A 19,795-nucleotide genomic window follows, 5' to 3' on the forward strand; every position below is an offset into this window, starting at 1 on the left:
CTTAGACTTATAACTTTATATTTCTTTATTTCTACATTCTTACTTTTGGAATCTACATTTTTTTTAATTTTCTTATTCTTGGACTCTTCAGTATGCAGAGTAGAAAAATGTATCTTAAGGGTTGGGACATCCTCTAGGTCACTGTCCCTTGCCTTGTCTTTTCTAAAAGCCTGCTTTGCAGACTTATATAGATCCAGGAAACTAGCTTACACCTAAGCACTGCTATAGTTATGGTTGATGTGACTTTTTCAAGTCTGAGAGAAATACCTAGTGATTTCTTATGTGTTTACAGAGTGGTTCTGTCCCTATTGTTTATGTAAGAAATGTAATGCAACAGCTCTTTTATTGGCTAGAGTTCTTCAGTGAAGAGAACTTTTTTCAAGGTTGAAGTCCAGTTACCACCAGAAAACATGTGTTGCTTTTTTTCTCTTCAGACAGAGACGTTTAGTTTTTGCTGCTTTCGTGAATTTTATTTTTTATTTATTTTTGCATACCCTGGTTCTGACTTGAGGCTGGCCACACCAGACAAATACAAATTAAGAAACAAAGTTTTTCTGCACTCCCAGAGTTTGTTCTCCTAGGCCATTGAGAACAGGTTGTGCTCCTTGTAGGGACATTCAGTGCCTTCTTTTGTCACACAACTAGACCTGCTTGCTTAGCTAGCTTGGCTTTTAGGATCAGTTTGGTGTTTGTTGTTAATGTAGGGGCCCTAGGTTAAGAATGTAGTGAGAAGAGATTAAGCATAGCCAGAATTCAAGAGTGTACTAATCTCTAATTTATCTGAATAAAACTGCATATGCAATCCTGGTGTTTATTTCATACTATTGTCTTTTTATGCTTATAGCCCAAGTCATTATATAGTTACTCTTGCCCCACTTTTTTTCTTAGCAAACTTTCTATTCAAGCATCATGCTTTTTATTTGAGTTTTCCTATGTTTATACTTTTAGGAATATTTCCTAACGTGAGCTCTCTGCTGATGCAAATTGCCAAACAAACCAAACTAAGAAATATCCAGGTTTTTAATGGGAGTTTCTGTGCTCTCAGGTGGCCCTGAGGGGCTGCGAATGTGACCACAGGAAGGAAGGAAAAGAGACCACGAGTTCCTCTTTTGGGAGTTCATTTAAATACTCTGTGGGAGTAGTCCTGACCCCACCTGACCAGGGAGGGGTCAGGACCTGGCCTGCTGGGATTTGAAGTCCAGACCAATATAACTCTCAGGCCTGGGGGCTGAGATAGATGCGAGGGTCTGGGGCCTACACTCCCAACTTAACATTCCAGACTCTTTGGATATAGGGATGACAGAAAATTGAAGTGATAATTATGACAAACATTTATGCTCTCTTTGGAAAAAAAAAGGCATACATTCAAATCTGGCTACTTCCTGCAGACACGGGGCAACATGGGAAGGGGAGAGCTGGGTGGTCATGTTCCAGCAAGAGGTGTGGCTGGAAAGGCATCACATGTACTGTCATCCCGGAGACATCAGGCATCTTTTCCTTGGGGGAGGTGAGAAGGCAGGTGTCTAGGGAAAAATTGTTATCATCAAAGATGAGTGTGCCAGAATGAGGAGCAAGGTAGGCCCTTTATTGTGGCATCTTGGAAAACCGGAGGGTGGAAGGTCCTGTCTGCTGGACAGACCAAGTGTCTTGAGTAGGCACCCGCTTGAGGCTCGAGAGATGGTACCAGCATGGGTGTCCCAAGAGCTTGGCAGGCGAGGGGTTGGTGAGGATTACCATGTGAGGTCCTGTCCATCGCGATATGAGAGACCTAGGAGTTAACTGTTTGAGGAGTACTCTGTGCCCTGGGGAGAGTGGGGCAGGTTTAGGGGCATTAGGGTCCACTGGTGTGGTGGCAGGGAGTCAACGTGAGAACAGGGAAGGGAACTTAAAGGGGAGAGGTAGGATAGGTATCCTGCCAGTGAAGGAGTTTGAACTGGAAGGTGATGGTTAAGGAGAAAGGGCCTGCCATAAAGCAGCTAAAAAGGGCTCAGCCCATAGGGGAACGTGGGGTGGCCCTGAGGCAAGTCAGAGAGAAGGGAGGGCCAAGATAACCTGAGTTCAATGGAGAGCTTGGTTGTTGTTTGATGAGTCCCATTGTCCAGGAGATGTTGAGAGCTTCTGACAGCAAGCTCCATGACACTGAGCCACCACATCTGCTGTTTCCCTGGAGACCAGAAACGCTTTTATCCATCCTGTAAAAGCGTCCACAAGTGTTAAGAGATAACAGAGTTTTTTATGAGTAGGCATATGAGTGAAATCAACCTGCCAATCTTTGCCCAGTTGGTGTCCATGAGGCTGGTGTAGAGACTGACGTATGTAGAGAGCCCCTTGTGGGTTGGCCTGGGAACACATCTTGTAGAGTGAACCTGTAAAATAGAATCTCAGAGATAGGTGGAGTCAAAACTGGGCTCCAAGAAGTGGAACAAAGCTTTGGGGAAATGGATAATTATTTCTCCACCCAGTAAAGGTGCTGGGCAAGCAGGTATAACTAAGAATGAGCGAAAAATTGTCCTGCAAGAATGCAGGGCAGTGGCAATGTTTTAAGTGGGGAGGAATGGGCCCTGTCTATCCCCATAGCTGACACTGGTGAGGGAAACTTAAGGCCCAAGTGAGAATAAAAGTAATGGACTTACCCGCTACCTGCAGCTTTACCTTGGGATTGGATAGGGTTATGGGATAAGCCAAGTCTGGGCAGTGTCAATCCTCTGCAAGGCTGAGAAGTTTGAAGGCTGGCACAGTTTCACTTGCTGCTGTTGGTGAGGCTGGACCTCCATGGGGTGGCATAGAGGACAAGCCCACATGGGGGCATTGTGATTTTCAGTGTCCAGGTTGCTGGCAGATAGGGCATAACCTCGGAGGAGGCATAATGCAGTATCGTGCCATGGTGACCATTTAGGCCACACTTGAAACAGTTTGTCTGTGAGGTTGACTTAGGCTGGGCTCTATCAGGGTAGAGTTTTGTGGTTGGCTTCCCTTGTTCCCCATTCCTGTGACCTTAGGCAATTGCTAAGGCCTGGGTCTGTAGTTTGTTGTAGCTTTGTCAGGAAGACTCAGCTTATTTCTCTCAGGCATTAAAAACTTACTAAGAGATAGAATCGGTAAGCAGAAGGATTAGTAGGAAAGGAAACTAGTAGCTTTTCTATCTGAGAGAGATTTGGAAGAGAAAAGGGAACATGGAGAGGATTGGGAGGGGCTAGCCCAGTGTGCAGAGGGGGTCCAAGGGTAGGGAATGAAGAGATGAGGTAGGAGAGGGAGGGGAAGGTGGGTAAGGTGGAAGTGGACTTTGAACTTTCAAATTGGGAAGGGAGGGGAAAGAATGTTGCTCGACAGGAGGAAGTTGGGTAGTGTGGACTTGAGGGAGTGGGGGAGGAGCCAGTGCCTCTGGCAGCATGATTCTGTGAGACCCTGGCTACTGGGGGGGGAGGGGCGGTGGCGAGCACAGAGACGAAAAACCATGCACATATCTAAGCTCTGTCCACTTGTCCTTACGGCAACAAACATTTTTTTTAGGTCCTGGAGGATGTTAAGCTCAAGACTTAGTACATAGGGAAATTAGCCATTTGAGACAGATTGATTTAGCACAGGCTCAATTTAAAAAGATCTTTGTAAGAGTCATTACAGGGGCAAAAGCAAATCTGGTTTTGAACTGTTAAGTGCCCATTTTAAAGTCTATGCCCAACCATGTGACCTAAGTCCGCTCCAGCACATCGGTCAAAATGGCTGTTAGGTCCAAATGGGGCCTTGGAAATTGAATGCTTGGCGTCCCCAAACAAATAAATCTCCACCTGTCATGTGTTTATGGTTTTCCATTTCTGTTTTGAATTTTCTACTAATGCCTACTTCTGAAAAATCAACCCACTGTCACATTTCTAGTACTTTTCTGTGCAACTTTTAAAACTGTTTTCTGGGTTTAAGAATCATTCCTTTCATTTATAAGTGCTAGGATCATACGTCATGTTGTAGTTGCTTTTCTTCTACCTAGGCACATAAGTCACCAAAATCATGAGGAGAATTTCAGGGTTATTGACTGTTTTGGTTTGTTAGCCCTACAGTAGCCACCCTTTCTTAATTTTAGGATTTCATACATAAATATAATGTATCTTGAACATATTCAAGATATTCAACATATTCTTAATTCCTCCACTTCTGTGCCTGTGCCTTTTTTCTTTCATCTCCACTTCATGGGATGCTGTGTTTGGTTAGTTCTTGGGCAGAGGAAAGGGTTTACTTGACTTAAAGACCCAGTTCACAGTCCTTCATGCAGGCAGATCAGTCAGGAACTGAATTAGAGACCCTGGAGTGATTACTTGCTTTTTCTTCCAGGCTTCTTCAGTTTTCTTACTTTATTCTTTTATTTCCTTTTAAATTGAATATATATTTTCATATAGTAAATTTTGATTATGATTTCACTGCTCAGTTCCTCTCACAACTTCCTTTCTATTCCAAATCTACACCCCAATTCTCTGTCTTTCTCCTATTAGAAAAGAAACAGGCATCAAAAGTTTGGTTTGCTTTCTTACACATCGCTGTACCACCTTCCCAGGAATAGTGCAGCTCCACAGTGGGTTGGGTGTTCTCTCAGAAGTCTTTAATCAGGAAAACACCCTATAAGTGAAGTTCCTCTTTCCAAATGACGCAAACTTTTGTCATGTTGAGATGAAACCAACCAGCACAAGAAAATGAGTTAAGAGTCTGCCTGGGCTATGTAGTGAATATAAAATCAAATATAGTAACTAACTAAGTAAATATATAAATCCTTACAATTAGTTCATCTTTTGCCATTATTTTTTTTCATATAATTTGATCCTCTTCCCAAGACTTTGTAATATTTGGTTATGAAAACATCTAGTATTTTGACTTTTAACCAAGTGTTTTGTTTTTTAACCAAATTGATGATTTTGTTCAGAGGTAACAGAGATGGATGCTTTGGATGTGGACAGGATCTGCTCCATGTATCATACACTTTGATCTTCCTAAACCAAATCTCAGGTTGACATCTGAGGAATGGCACCCAAAATTGTCTTCTTGCTTGCTCATGAACATTGCACCCTATACACACGTTGCACCATAGGTGAATACTCATGCAAATTAAAAAGAAAAGTTAATGATTAGGAATAGTGAGAAGTGAAAAGGTCTATGAGTTCATTCATTAATATGACTGATTTTTGTTGCTAGAGACCAGGTTGAATTTTGGAACTTACATGGGCCGATTGAAATCTTAGATTCAGAAGAGCCATTATAGTTAAGAGCGTTAGTAGGAATGATTGAGTGTAAATTAGTGGAGCAGACAGATGTCATCTAGGAGTAATGTCAATAGATACCAGAATGTATCCTATCATTAGGGCAACGAAAGAACAAAAGCACACTACTTGTCTTGTTCATGTAAACACATGTGTTCAACAGTGCTACTGTTTGCATGCACACAGTTTTCACAATGCTTTTGGAAGCCAAAAGACAACTATAGAAAATTTGTTTCCTTCTAACATATGTGTCTTTTGAATCAAACTAGCCTTGGCTGCAACAGGCTTTATTTTCTGAATCAACCCCTTAGTCCTCATATTTTTTATTAATTAATTTATTTGTCAAAGCTAATTTGCATGTATGTCTAAGGGCCGACTCAAATGGTTTTGTTTGTCTATTCTTAATGCATTAACTATACATAGGTTTGCCTGCCATCCTAGAGCATTCATCAGTTGATGCAAATCTGGGGTATTTTTATTTCCTGGCTATTATAAATAAAATCTCAGTGAACATGGGTTAGAGCATGTCTCTAAAATAAGATAAGGACTTTTTTGGTACATAGATGGGAGATGTACTGCTCGGTCATATGGTGTATATCTAGAGTTAGCCTTTTGAGGAAACTCCATACTGATTTAAAATGGTAACACCATCGAGAGGCAGAGGCAGGTGGATCTTCTTGAGTTCGAGGCCAGCCTGGTCTACAAGACCTAGTTCTGTTGTATTAGGAGTGGCCGGGCTGCGTCCTGCCACCCGGCTAGCTTTACCCGAAATAATTACACGGAAACTGTATTCTTTTAAATACTGCTTGGCCCATTAGCTTTAGCCTCTTACTGGCTAGCTCTTACATATTGGTCTAACCCATTTCTAATAATCTGTGTAGCCCACGAGGTGGCTTACCAGGGAAGATCTTAACCTGCGGCTGTGTCGGGTGAGAGAATCATGGCGACTCACTGACTCGGCTTCTTTCTCCCAGCATTCTGTTCTGTTTACTCCGCCTACCTAATTTTCTGTCCTATTAAAGCCAAGCAGTTTTCTTTATTAATTAACCAATGAAAGCAACAGATAAATACAAGACCCACCTCCATCATAGTTCCAGGAAAGGAACGAAAAAGCTACGGAGAAAACCTGTCTCGAAATCCAAAAAAAAAAAAAAAAACCAACAAAAAAAACATGGTAGCACCAGTTTACATTCACTTAAGCACTGATTTTTTTTTCTTCTCATCAATGCCAGCATTTGTCATTAAAAAAAAAAAACTTAGACATCCTGACTTTGGTGAGATAAAATAAGAGAGAAGTTGTAATCAGCATTTCTCCAGTAGTTGAGTATGTTAAACACATTTAAATGTTTGCCAGTCAGCTGTATTTCATTTTCTGAAAATTGTCTATTTAGTTCTATTCCCCATGATTAATATTTACAATATAAACACATAACAACTCCCTTTCTCTTACTCTCTCCAATCACTTCATGCTGCTTTTATGGAATATTACTTTAATGATATAAAGATATGTTACTTTGGTTTATGCTGTGGATTATTATTTAAACTATGTGAAGGTGTGTTACATTTGTTCATGCTTCATTTGTCTAATTATGTGTTGCTTTTTGACATTGCCTGCTTAAGGCACTTGATTGGTCTAAAAAGCTGAACAGTCAATAGCTAGGCAAAAGAGTGGTAGGTAGGGCTGGCTGGCAGAAAGAATAAATAGGAGGGGGAATCTAGAGAGAAGAAGATGAGAATGAGGGAGAAATAGATGGACATGCCCAAGAGCAGAAAAAGGGCAGCTGGCAGCCAGGAGACAACAGAAGCAGGAAAGAAGTTCCTACCTACCTACATACCTACCTACCTACCTACCTACATACAGAAAGAAAAAAAGAAAGAAAGATAAAAAGCCTTGAGGCAAAATGATGATAAGGAGAAACAAGTTAAGAGCTAGCAAGAAACAAGCCTAAGATAAGGTTGATAATTCATAACTAATAAGAAGTCTCCATGCCATGATCTGCAAGGTAGTTTCTGGCCCCAAATGAAGCTTGCTAGGTGCCCCCACTTACTCTGTCTCAAACTGGTTGTTTCACTTTTATTATTATTATTATTGAATATATATTTATATGTCTGTACACATACATATTTAAATATGAGCTGCTGAGTCCATTTCCTATTTCTACTATTTATATGAATACAGGGCAGACCATTTTGATTTTGATAACCAACTAGGAGGCTCATTCCTGGGAAAAACAATTCTCCCTCTCTCAATAGTCATCTCATAATGAGTGGCACTATTTGGAGGTGTGGCTTTTTCACAGTAGGTCAGTCCTTGTTGGAGGAAATGTATCACTGTGAAGGTGGGTTTTGAGATCTTGTATATGTTTAAGCCATTTCTACTGTCCCAGACCACTTCCTGTTGTCTGTGGGTCAAGATGTACAATGCCCAGCTTCTTCTCCAGCATCGTGTCTGTCTGCATGCCACCATATTGCATCATGATGGTTATGGACTATGCCTCTTAAAATGTCAGCCACCCAACTAAATATTTCTCCTTCTAAGAGTTTCATGGTCATGATGTCTCTTCACAGCCAATGGAACCCTAATTAAGGCAGTTCAGGATTCATTGCCCTTTAGAGAGGAAATATTATTAGAAACACTGCTAAGTTTACTTGGATAGAATCATATTATACATAGGCTTGTGTAGCTCCTCCTCATGTGTTATTAATAGGAATCCTAGTAATCAGTTATAGTAATTCTTTTTTTCATGGCGTCCCATATTTCCTGGGTATTTTGTGTTAAGCTTTTGTTAGATTTAATGTTTACTTTGACCAATGAGTCTATTTTCTCCATTGTGCCTTCAGCGCTTAAGGTTCTCTCTTCGATCTCTTGTGTTCTGCTGTTTGTGCTTGCATTTGTAGTTCCTGATCATTTTCTTATATTTTACATTTTCAGAATTACCTCCGTTTGTGTTTTCTTTATTGTCTTTATTTCGCTTTTCATGTTTTGAATCATATCTTTACCCTGTTTGATTGTATTTTCTTGATTTTCTTTAAGGGATTTGTTAATTTCTTCCAAATTTTTTGTCTTTTCCTCCATTTCTTTGAGGGAATTTTTCATTTTCTCTTTAAGGGCTTCAACCATTCTCCTAAAGATACTTTTTTAGGTCATTTTCTTCTGCTTCATCTATATTTGGGGTTTCAAGTCTTGCTGTTGTAGAGTCACTAGTTTTTGCTGGTGTCATGTTGTTGTAGTGTTGAGTGTGTCCTTGTCTACTTATCTTTTCCTCTGATTGGTTTAGTTGGGACTGTGTCTCTGGTGAGCAATCTTAGAGGTGCCAGTGGATCCAAGGCTCACCTGATTGCTCCTTGTGGTGCAGGCAGAGCCATGGTTTCAGTCATCTTGGAGGTCACTAGGTGATTACTAGGCATTCCCAGGGGTAGTTTGCATTTGTAGATAGAGGTTGTTTGGGCCTGATCCCATGAACGTTGCTTGCTTGGGGCTGATCCTACTGAGGACACTGCCTTGGCTCTGCTCTGAAAGAGGTCACTGTCTCAGGCCTCCTCCAGAGGAGGTCACTGACTTGGTTCTACTCTAGCGTAGGTTGCTGTCTAGCTGAAAGGCACCTGGTCCTGCAGAGGTGTCTGGCTCAGACCTGCTCTCTCAGCGGTTGCTCTGTTGCACCTGCTCCTATGGAGGTCACTGCCATGAGCCTGCTTCAGTGGAGGACACTGGCTCAGGCCTGCTCCAGTGGAGGTCACTGCCTCGAGCCTACTCCTGCAGGGCTCAATGTCAGGCTTCTTTCCACAGATGCCCCTGGTTTGGACCTGCTCTCTTGGAGGTCCCTGGCTTGGGCCCCATCCCACTGTGGTCTCTGGCTTGGGTCTGCTCCCTTGGAGGACCCTGATTCATGCCATGTCCTGCTGAGGTCTCTGGCTTAGGCTTGCTCCCTCAGTGGTCACTCCCTTGTACCTGCTCCTGTGGAGGTTGCTGCCACTTATATCTTATATATATTATACTTAAAAAAAAAACAGCTGTTAGAGAGTCAATATAAAACCAAAGGTTTATGAGATTAGTGGCAATAAAAAGTTCTTAAATTTTTGCTTTTCTTCTGTCCCATATCAGTTGTCTTTCTGACATGAGACAGATTTTGGATTTCACTTTAATAAACATGCTTATTTTTAAGAGAGAGCTACACTCCAACTGCAAAGCCAGTTTTAATCTTTAATTGGATTGGGAGTAGAGAAAGACTATTTACATTATATGTCAGTATGGAACGGGAGAAACAAATATAAGGAAGATTTATGAAATTTTATCCTGTTGGAAATGTGATTTACCAATTGGACAATTTACTCTTTTTCTTGACATTTCTTTTCTAAATGACTTGTTCCTTTTTTTTTTCAGCTGTCTTATTTGTTCTGTGTCTTCAGATTCCTTAGCTGGATATTTTTATTCTCCTGAAAAGACAGAAACATAACTGTCTCCAATTCTAATTTTGTGGAAATTCTCTTTTGGCAAGTTATATCTGATCAAATAAAAAGCATTTGCTAGTATTATAGGTCAGTTTAGATTAAACAGTCATCGTGCTTAATGAGCTATTATCTCTTCTAATTAGGAGGTGTCTCTTGTTCGAATCTACTCTTTATCAATTTTGATGGTTTCCTTAATTTTTCTTCTCCCCTGGAAACTAAAACAAATCCATTTCCCCAAAGTAACACATGTCCTGGTTTTACTTTTGATGTCTGTACATGTTTAAATTATACTGCCTGATTTAATCCCAAAGTTTTTTCTACTATCCAATCTCTGTTCACTGCAATTGCTCCTTTTTCATTAGCATTCAGAAAATTCAAAGTTAATAAAGCGTTATGCAATCTATTTCTGGGGGTATTTATTATCCGTTTCTGTTTACTTAACATATCCTTTAGAGTTTGATTTGATCTTTCTATAATTTCCTACCCTGTAGCATTGTGTGGAATATGCTTTGTATTATAAGAAGAAAAATCGGTTTTATTTTCTTAGAGACATATGCTGGAGAATTGTCTCTCTATATTTGTACACATATACACATAATTGCCATAACTTCTAGCAAATAGTGTAATTACCAAATGAGCCTTTTCTGAACTCAAAGCAGTTGCCCATTGAAAACATGAATAGGTATCAATGGCATAATGTACATATTTTAGTTTTCCAAATTCTACATAATGGAACACATCAATCTGCTAGATTTCATTCCTTTGAGTACCCTTTGCATTACTTCGTGCAAGGAGTGTGTTTGGTTTTGTAAAGAACTTGTAGGATATTTCCTTTTAATATTTTTGGCTTGTTACATGAAGGAAAAGCTTTTTCTAACCTTTGCTATTGACATGATTTTTTTTAAATGAAATTCTGAGTTCTTCAGCACATTTCCAATTAGTAATTGATTGGTTTCTGCATACCTTGTTCTAGAGGACCTGGAAGAACTGTATAGGATCAGATGTGTGTTATGTATATGGGATTATTCCTACTTCTGAATGTATCTTATAACTGAATAAATAATAAAGTAAATTTTGTTTCATCTTATATAAATTCAGTGGTTTCTATATGCAAATAAATTCTTTCTGTATATTGCCAATCGATAACTGTATTCAGAAGTTTATTAAAACCCCTCAGTACCATGAGAATAGCATATAATTCTGACTTTAGGACAGACTCATAAGTGATTTGATCCACTTTACTTAAATTTTCTGATTTGTAACCTGCCTTTCCTGATTCATTTTTAATATTATAGAATGTAGGGGCTGTAGTTATTTATATTTCCTGTACAATGGAAGGAAAGATACAGCTAAGTTTCTTTATAGATTGAATTCTCTGGCTTTTGGGAAAATTGTTGTTAATCTCTCCCAAAAATTACTAAACATTCTTTGCCAGGGTTCATTTTGTGTCCATAACTTGTGAGTTTCATCCTTATTAAAAGGTACTGTAAAGGTACTTTGGTCTGGTCTTCATCTGTTTAACCTGCAGTTCCTTTCATTAATATCTTATTATTATTAGACTTTAGATAGGTACATTAGGTTTCTGGAAGGTGAATACAGAACTGGAGTGAATGCATAACTCTTTGTAGGAATTTCAGTACAAAACCACTGAGTTCTTTCTATCCTTCTGTTTGTTTGATTTTTGCAGAGGAGACAGGGTCTTAAATGTACTTCTGATTGTGCTGGAATTGACTGTATAAATGAGAATAGCTTTTAATTCAGAGGCAGACCTATCTGTCTCTGCTTTCTGAGTGCTGCAATTAAAAGCATGAGTCAGTACACCTTTTTTTTTCAGTTGAAATTGTTCATACAATTTCTCTGATGCATACTCAGTACTATTGATCTGTTTTCTTGTCTCTCCATATTTGTTAATACATTTCTCTAGCAAGGTGATATCTCATTCAAAGGGTTCAGAAATGACAAAGGTGATCCTCCTCTTCAGTTTCCTTCTAAACTGACTTGGTGATTGCAATAGAGTTTCTGTGTCATGGAATATGTGTGGATAGCATGAGAATTAAATAACTATATTTTCAAAGATGTATACATTTACTGTGTTTTCAGTATCATTTTCTTTGTCCACATCTATGGGATATTTTAGAATGTAGTGACCTATGATGATGTGCATGTTGACTTCACCCGGGAAGAGTGGGCTTTGCTGGATCCTTCCCAGAAGAGTCTCTACAATGATGTGATGTTGGAGACCTGTAGGAACCTCACTGCTATAGGTAAGACTATGAGTTTTCCTTCACATTTTAAAATAAGGGGACAACTTGATTTTGGTTATTGATGTTCTTCAGTAATTATGATTGAGACTGTGAAATGATGATATGAAAAAATCAGGCATGGTTCTCAGGTTCACTGATTATAATTTATTTTATACAATTTCAAATAACATCATATTTTCTTATGCTAAATTTTAGGCTACAAATGGGAAGGTCATAATATTGAAGAACATTGTCAAAGTTCTTGGAAACATGGAAGGTAATTTGCATTTGCAAGCTAATACAAATATGCCTTGGAAAAAATTTTAAGATGTCTCGAAGAAAGCAGCAGTATATTAGTACAACTTAAAGTGCATTGATGATTATTGAATACTCATAACCATATACTAAAATGTCAAGTAGGTGAATTGTGTTTGCAAGTGATTCTTTTAAGAAGGAAGACACGAAAACAATGCCTTTAACAGATAGCACCATTTCAATCATAGCCTCATGAGAGCTATGCTGTAGAACTGTCAAGCTATTTAGTTTCACACAATTCCATTACAAAATGTTTGCATGTTGAATAGGTTATAAGTATTATATGTCCAAAACCTTCTAAGAAGCAAATAGTCCATAGCAGACCTTATGTTACTCATATTCTTGTTGTGACTCTGTTAAGTTTAATGAGAGGAGATATAGTTAGAGTCAAGAACCAAGGGGAAGTTGTTGTGGAGAAACCTTAGTTAGTATACTGTATGTCTATGAGAAAAAGAAAATCAAACCATGTGACTGCTACATGTACACCCTTTATTTGTTTTTCTTCATTTAATAGGTATATAATATGTCACTATGGAGACAAGTCATATGAACATGGGATAATGAATGTAGTGACGTATCCCTCTTTCTTTCAGAACAATTAGATTTCTAGTTGTCCCCATATTGAATATAGTTGTTGAATGTGATTCAAGCTTACAAGTAATTGCTTTTCAAGCTTCATTGGAAATACATCAACAAACTCACACTGCAGAAAAGCTCTATGAGTACTAGTAATGTGGAAATAATTTTGTTTGTCCTGGTTAACTTTAAAAACATAGTATGACTCACACTGTAGGAAAGTTTTATGAATCCAATGTGTGGTTCCCAGTTTTCTTCAAATACGTGAAAAATCTCTTATGGAAAACTGATGTTTTAAACGTGAGTCCTGTAAGAAAGGCTCTTACATCACAGGCGTATTCAACAGTAAAAAGCAATCTTTAATAAAGGGGATCAACATGAGTGTAAACAAAGTGATAAAAGTTTAAGATCTGATTGTCTTTTATAATTAAACCTAATTGTAAACTAATTTATACAGATATAGTCAACAGTATAATGAATGTGGTAAAGCTTTTACATATGCCAATTTTCATTTCAGGCTTAAAAGAAGCCATACTGAAGATAAACCTGAAACTACTCAATGTGTTAAAGCCTTTGCATATCATAATCATCTTTAAAGGTATGAAAGAATCTGTACTGGAGAGAAACCCTTTGAATGTAATCAATGTGGTAAAGTCTTTACACATCAGAGTATGCTCAAAAATCATAACAGATCACATACTGGAAAGAAACCCTATGGATGTAATCAATGTGGGAAAGTCTTTTCACTACAGTATTACCTCCAAAGACATAAAGGAACACATACTGGACAGAAACCCTATGAATGCAATCAATGTGGTAAAGCCGTTGCATGTAACAGCAGTCTTCTATTGCATAAAAGATCCCATAGTGGAGAGAAGCCCTATGAATGCAGCCAATGTGGTAAAGCCTTTTCACTACAGTATTCCCTCCAAAGACATAGAAGAACACATACTGGAGAGAAACCCTATGAATGTAATCAATGTGGGAAAGCCTTTGCATGTGACAGCAGTCTTGTATTGCATAAAAGATCCCATAGTAGAGAGAAGCCCTATGAATGTAATCATTGTGGGAAAGCCTTTGCATTTCACTGTAGTCTCCAAAATCATAAAAGAACACATACTGGAGAGAAGCCCTATGAGTGCAATCAGTGTTGTAAAGCCTTTGCACAGAAAAGTCATCTTCTAAGGCATAGAAGAACCCATACTGGAGAGAAACCCTATGAATGTGATCAATGTGGTAAAGCCTTTGCATGTAACGATAATCTTGTAGTGCATAAAAGACTACATACTGCAGAGAAACCCTATGAATGTAAACAATGTGGTAAAGCCTTTACACAACAGAGTCAACTCAAAAATCATAAAAAGAACACATGCTGGAAGAAACCCAACGAACGTAATCAATATTAGAAAGCCTTTTCACAACAGAATTATTTCCATGTACATAAAAGAAAACAAATTGGAGGAAAACCCCTATTAAAGTAATCCATGTCGTAATGACTTTATATGTCTCTGTAGTCTTTTCAGTCATGGGAAAAAAAATTATACTACAGAGAATCCTGATAAATTTAGTCAGTGTGGTAATGTTTTGCACTTCATGATAGCTTTTATACAAGATTAATTCTTTCTAAGTGCAATCATTTTGTTAAAGCCGTGTCTCTAGCCATATAATTTTTTAAAAACCTTTTTATATCAACTTGAAATCAGGAAATAGTGAAGAATTCATACAAGAGAAAGACCATATTCATGTAAATGATTGGATAAAGACTAGATATTTTAGTTGCCATTAGTTTCAAGGAGAAAAAAAAATCTTTTTCATTCTATCTTTGAAGGAAGTAAATTACTACCATGTTCCCTCAAGACTGATGGTGGAAATAACTACATTGTGTTCCCTGTTTCCAACATTTGATGTCGATATTAAAATATGCCATATATGACAAATCCACTTGTTAAAATTTATTTTGGTGTCTTTATATTCATTGTGTTACTTTGTTTATCCTCCATTGTGCTTCTCCTTAATGATAGTTATTTTTTTTTTTTGCTGCAATGTATTGAATTGGACATCAATCACCAAAGGTGTGTCCATTTTTTTATTTAAATATCAGGCAGTTTGTGATCATAACTTTCAAGTAAATTTGTCTGTGAAAGGGTCATGGACTGATGTTTCTGGTTTTGTTTTTTTAAATTTTCATAAATTCCCTTGGGATGTTGTTTGTTATTCCAGCCTAATTGGGATGTCAGTAGTTAGTAAGGGAGATGTTTGAACTCATGATCCTTATGTTTCAGCCTCCTGAGTACAATCCAGAGGCAAATGATAGAAATCATAGGTGTGTGAATTAATATCCTTGTCTTCGACTTGATTCCACTGGTCAACCTCTCTGTTGAAGGGGATCATCTGCCAGGCTGGAAGTTGGTTGGGATGGTCTCTATGATCCACACCCACTGTGAGCCTTGTGATGTGAAGGTACCTGGGAAGAGGGTCTTGTCAGAAGCCAGCAGTTGAGGAGATATTGTAGAAAGCTACAACAAGCCATCAGTGCAATGTTCAGCATTCTTAGCAGGCACAAGGCTGATATGGTAGCAATCTGCCTTACATTCTTTTGATTCATTTTTTTTCTCATTTGTTTTTTTTTTTTTTTTTTTTTTTTTTTGGTTTTTCGAGACAGGGTTTCTCTGTGGCTTTGGAGCCTGTCCTGGAACTAGCTCTGTAGACCAGGCTGGTCTCGAACTCACAGAGATCCGCCTGCCTCTGCCTCCCGAGTGCTGGGATTAAAGGCGTGTGCCATTTGTTTTTAAAGATAGGGATTTTCTGTATAGTAGCCTTGGCTGTCCTGGAACTTACTTTTTATATCAGGATCTATGCAAACTCACAGAGATCAGCCTCCATCTGCCTCCGAGTGTGACTATAAAAGGCATGTGCCATCACATCTAGCTTGATTTATTGCTATCCATTTATTTGAGTCTGGATTTCTCTATTCATATTTGGTTGCTATTTATTTATTTGTTTCAGTCCAGGTTTCTCTCTAGCTTTGGATGTTCTGTAACTTTCTTTATAGACCAGGCTGTCCTTGAACTCACAGAGTTCTGCCAGCCCCTTACTCTTGAGTATTCTACCACTGCCCAGCTATTTTGTTGGTTTTGAGTCAATATATTTGCTAAATGCCACAGACCACCCTTCAGTCTTCCATATTCCTACTATGAATCAGAAGACCTGGGCTTACTGCCTTGTGCCACCATACCTAGCTGGATCGTGTTTATCTGATCCACTCATCCATCCATAGATAAATGGCTTGAACCCACACCTCTTGGCTACTATGACTAATGCTGAATCTCATGCACACAGGATCTCTGTTCAAAATATATTCTTTTTTTTTTATTGATAAAAGGAGAATAAAGAAAAGAAAGAAAAAAAAAAAACAAATTTCCACCTCCTCCCAGCCTCCCATTTCCCTCCCCCTCCTCCCATTCTTCTCCCCCTCCTCCCACCCCTCTCCCCTTCCCCACAGTTTTCTCCCCCTCCCTCTCCAGTCCAAAGAGCAGTCAGGGTTCCCTGCCCTGTGGTAAGTCCTAGGTCCTCCCCCCTCCGTCCATATCTAGGAAGGTGAACATCCAAACTGGCTAGGCTCCCACCAAGCCAGCACATTGCGTTGGATCAAAACCGCGTGCCATTGTCCTTGGCATCTCATCAGCCCTCATTGTTCGTCATGTTCAGAGAGTCCAGTTTTATCCCATGCTTTTTTTGGTAACAGTCCAGCTGGCCTTGGTGAGCTCCCAGTAGATCAGCTCCACTGTCTCAGTGGGTGGGTGCACCCCTCATGGTCCCGACTTCTTTGCTCATGTTCTCCCTCCTTCTGCTCCTCCTTGGGACCTTGGGAGCTCTATCCAGTGTTCCAGTGTGGGTCTCTGTCTCTATCTCCATCCATCGCCAGATGAAAGTTCTAGGATGATATGCATGATATTCGTCAGTATTGCTCTAGGATAGGGTCATTTCAGGTTCCCTATCCTCAGCTGCCCAAGGAACTAACTGGGGGCCTCAGCTTGGGCACCTGGGAGCCCCTCTAGGGTCAAGTCTCCTGCCCATCCTAAAGTGGGTCCTTTAACTAAGAAATGGGGTTCCGTGCTCCCCTATCCAACCTTCCTTTATCCCGATCCTCCTGTTTCCCCAAGTCCCCCCTCCTTTCCTTCTACCTTTTCTCTCCCCATCTCCCCTTACCCCCATCCCACCCCACCCCCAACATCCCACTTTTCTCCCCGGCAATTTTGTCTACTTCCCTTATCCAAGAGGATAACTATATGTTTTTCCTTGGGTTCACCTTCTTACTTAGCTTCTTTAGATTCGCCTATTGTAGACTCCGTGACCCCTATTTATGGCTAGAAACCAATTATGAGTGAGTACATCCCATGTTCATCTTTTTGGGTCTGGGATACCTCACTCAGGATAGTGTTTTCTATTTCCATCCATTTGCATGCAAAATTCGAGAAGTCATTGTTTTTTACCGCAGCGTAGTACTCTAATGTGTATATATTCCATACTTTCTTCATCCATTCTTCCATTGAAGGGCATCTAGGTTGTTTCCAGGTTCTGGCTATTACAAATAATACTGCTATGAACATAGTTGAACAAATGCTTTTGACATATGATAGAGCATCTCTTGGGTAAATTCCCAAGAGTGGTATTGCTGGGTCCAGGGGTAGGTTGATCCCGAATTTCCTGAGAAGAATGAAAATAGACCCATATCTATCAAGTCCAAATGGATTAAAGACCTCAATATCAGCCCGAAAACACTGAACCTGATAGAAGAGAAAGTGGGAAATACCCTACAACAGATGGGCACAGGTGATCGCTTCCTAAGTATAACCCCAGAAGCACAGACATTAAGGGCAACATTGAATAAATGGGACCTACTAAAACTGAGAAGCTTCTGTAAAGCAAAGGACACTGTCACTAAGACACAAAGGCAACCTACTGACTGGGAGAAGATCTTCACCAACCCCACAACAGACAAAGGTCTGATCTCCAAAATATATAGAGAACTCAAGAAACTAGACTTTAAAAGGCTAATTAACCCAATTAAAAAATGGGGCACTGAACTGAACAGAGAATTCTCAACAGAAGAAGTTCAAATGGCCAAAAGACACTTAAGGTCGTGCTCAATCTCCTTAGCAATCAGGGAAATGCAAATCAAAACAACTTTGAGATATCATCTTACACCTGTCAGAGTGGCTAAAGTCAAAAACACCAAGGATAGCCTTTGCTGGAGAGGCTGTGGAGGAAGGGGTACACTCATCCATTGCTGGTGGGAATGCAATCTTGTGCAACCACTGTGGAAGTCAGTGTTTCGGTTTCTCAAAATATATTCTTAAGTGCAGTCATTTCATCACAGAAATACATTGAGCCTACCCTCAGGCTTCAGGAGGGCCCCAGATTCTTACCTCAGCTATGGTTGTAGATATGCCCAGAGTCTGTGCAGAACACTCATTTGGGGATTCCTTCCACCTGCCCAAGTGTCTAGCAGTCAACATCAAGTGTAAAACTTGCCTGCTCCTCAGGAAGATCCAGGACTTGCCTGTTGTGATTCAAGATCTTTCACTGTCACCACTGCAGTTTGCCTTCAAACATACTTAAATGTAGCTGCAATATGAACAAGGCTCTATGTGACCCCCAGCTCCATCTTTTCAATTCAGTATTCCTCCTTGCCAATTCTCCTGGTTGTCTTATCTGTCCCAAGTACAGGGGAATGACAATAATGGGCTACTCTCACTGGAACAAAAAAGTGATGGATCAGCAAGGGGCAGAGTAACAGAGGATTGGTGACCACTGCAGCATAAGATTACAGTTCTTCACTCAGACAGTAGCTATCTGGAGCCTCCAGCCTAACCTGATGAGTCATATGGGACCGACCTGTAGCACCAGATTCAGGATATTGGCCTGGATATCCAGATCCTGCCATCTTCTTACAGTCTGAGCTTTTAAGTATGAACTCAGTCTTTTTTGTTTGTTTGTTTGTTTCAGATGAGGCAGTCAGTTCTTCAGCAACTATTCTGTTCTTCCAGATTCCTTTTGGACAGTGCTCTCAACTACCTCCACCAAGCCACAGTCCTGTGGGGAACTTTCATGCTGCTGCTGGGACTTGAGCAACAGCTGTCATTTAGTGTCATCCCATATCATGAGGTTCCTTCAGATGCTTGTTCCTTTTACATACATAGATATTCAGCCAGTGGAAGAGTAGAACACAGCCTTGTGAAATCAAAAGGCAGCTAAGTCACAAAGAATCTGCAGCCCATTCAGACATCAGTTAAGAACCTCATCATTTCTTGGGTAATGGTGAATGTATGAGGTCTGACCACACTGGGACCCTTATTCTCTAGGCATCTAAGGACACCTGTTGTTCCAGGCAGATAAGAAAGTTCAGGTGTGAGTTCTGCTCATTTAGGGATGGAAGTGTCTGAATTAACAGCTACTCATATCTATTTTTTAAAACTTGTTGAAACAATGAGCTTCATTTGGGGGTTACTTAGAGGAATATGGGAAAATTATTGCTTACTGTAGTGCAAGGGACTCTAAGACTGTTGTAACCATAAAGATACAATCATAGGATGCAGATAAGCATACAGGCCACCTGGAGCATACTGCAGGATTGTAGGCATAATACAAATTAAAGTTCCTTCTGTCTTGGTGGATTATTTTATCAAATCTACTTCAAACAGTATGATCTGACATTCTCCATTTGAGTTAAGCATTCTGAATCCTGTCAGTTTCAAGAATTCTTTGAAGCTTTATTGAGGTGTACATTTCCTGAATTAGTCAGCTCCTGTCAAAGACAGATCACTTCAGTCTCCAGGAACCTGCTACAAAGCATCACATTCTTCAGGGGTCTGTGTTTTATCCTCATTAAGAAGCATTTAAGGTTGCGTAAGTGTAAAAAGTTTTAAAGATGGTTTTCATACATTGTCATATTTTCAGAACTTCTCGCAG

At 39.6% G+C, this 19,795-nt stretch overlaps 1 protein-coding gene across 1 annotated transcript in view; it reads left to right on the top strand.

The window, feature by feature from the left end:
* The first annotated feature begins 1,677 nt into the window (after nt 1-1,677).
* LOC142859825 (uncharacterized) overlaps nt 1,678-19,795 on the top strand; it is a 35,815-nt gene continuing 17,697 nt past the window's right edge. Inside the window, 4 exon segments of the mRNA XM_075990295.1 lie at nt 1,678-1,737; nt 11,827-11,953; nt 12,149-12,209; nt 13,341-14,074. Of these exon segments, the coding sequence (XP_075846410.1) occupies nt 1,678-1,737; nt 11,827-11,953; nt 12,149-12,209; nt 13,341-14,074 (982 nt within the window).

The sequence above is a fragment of the Microtus pennsylvanicus genome, chromosome 1 (assembly GCF_037038515.1).
Source record: "Microtus pennsylvanicus isolate mMicPen1 chromosome 1, mMicPen1.hap1, whole genome shotgun sequence".
Classification (NCBI taxonomy): Eukaryota; Metazoa; Chordata; class Mammalia; order Rodentia; family Cricetidae; genus Microtus; species Microtus pennsylvanicus.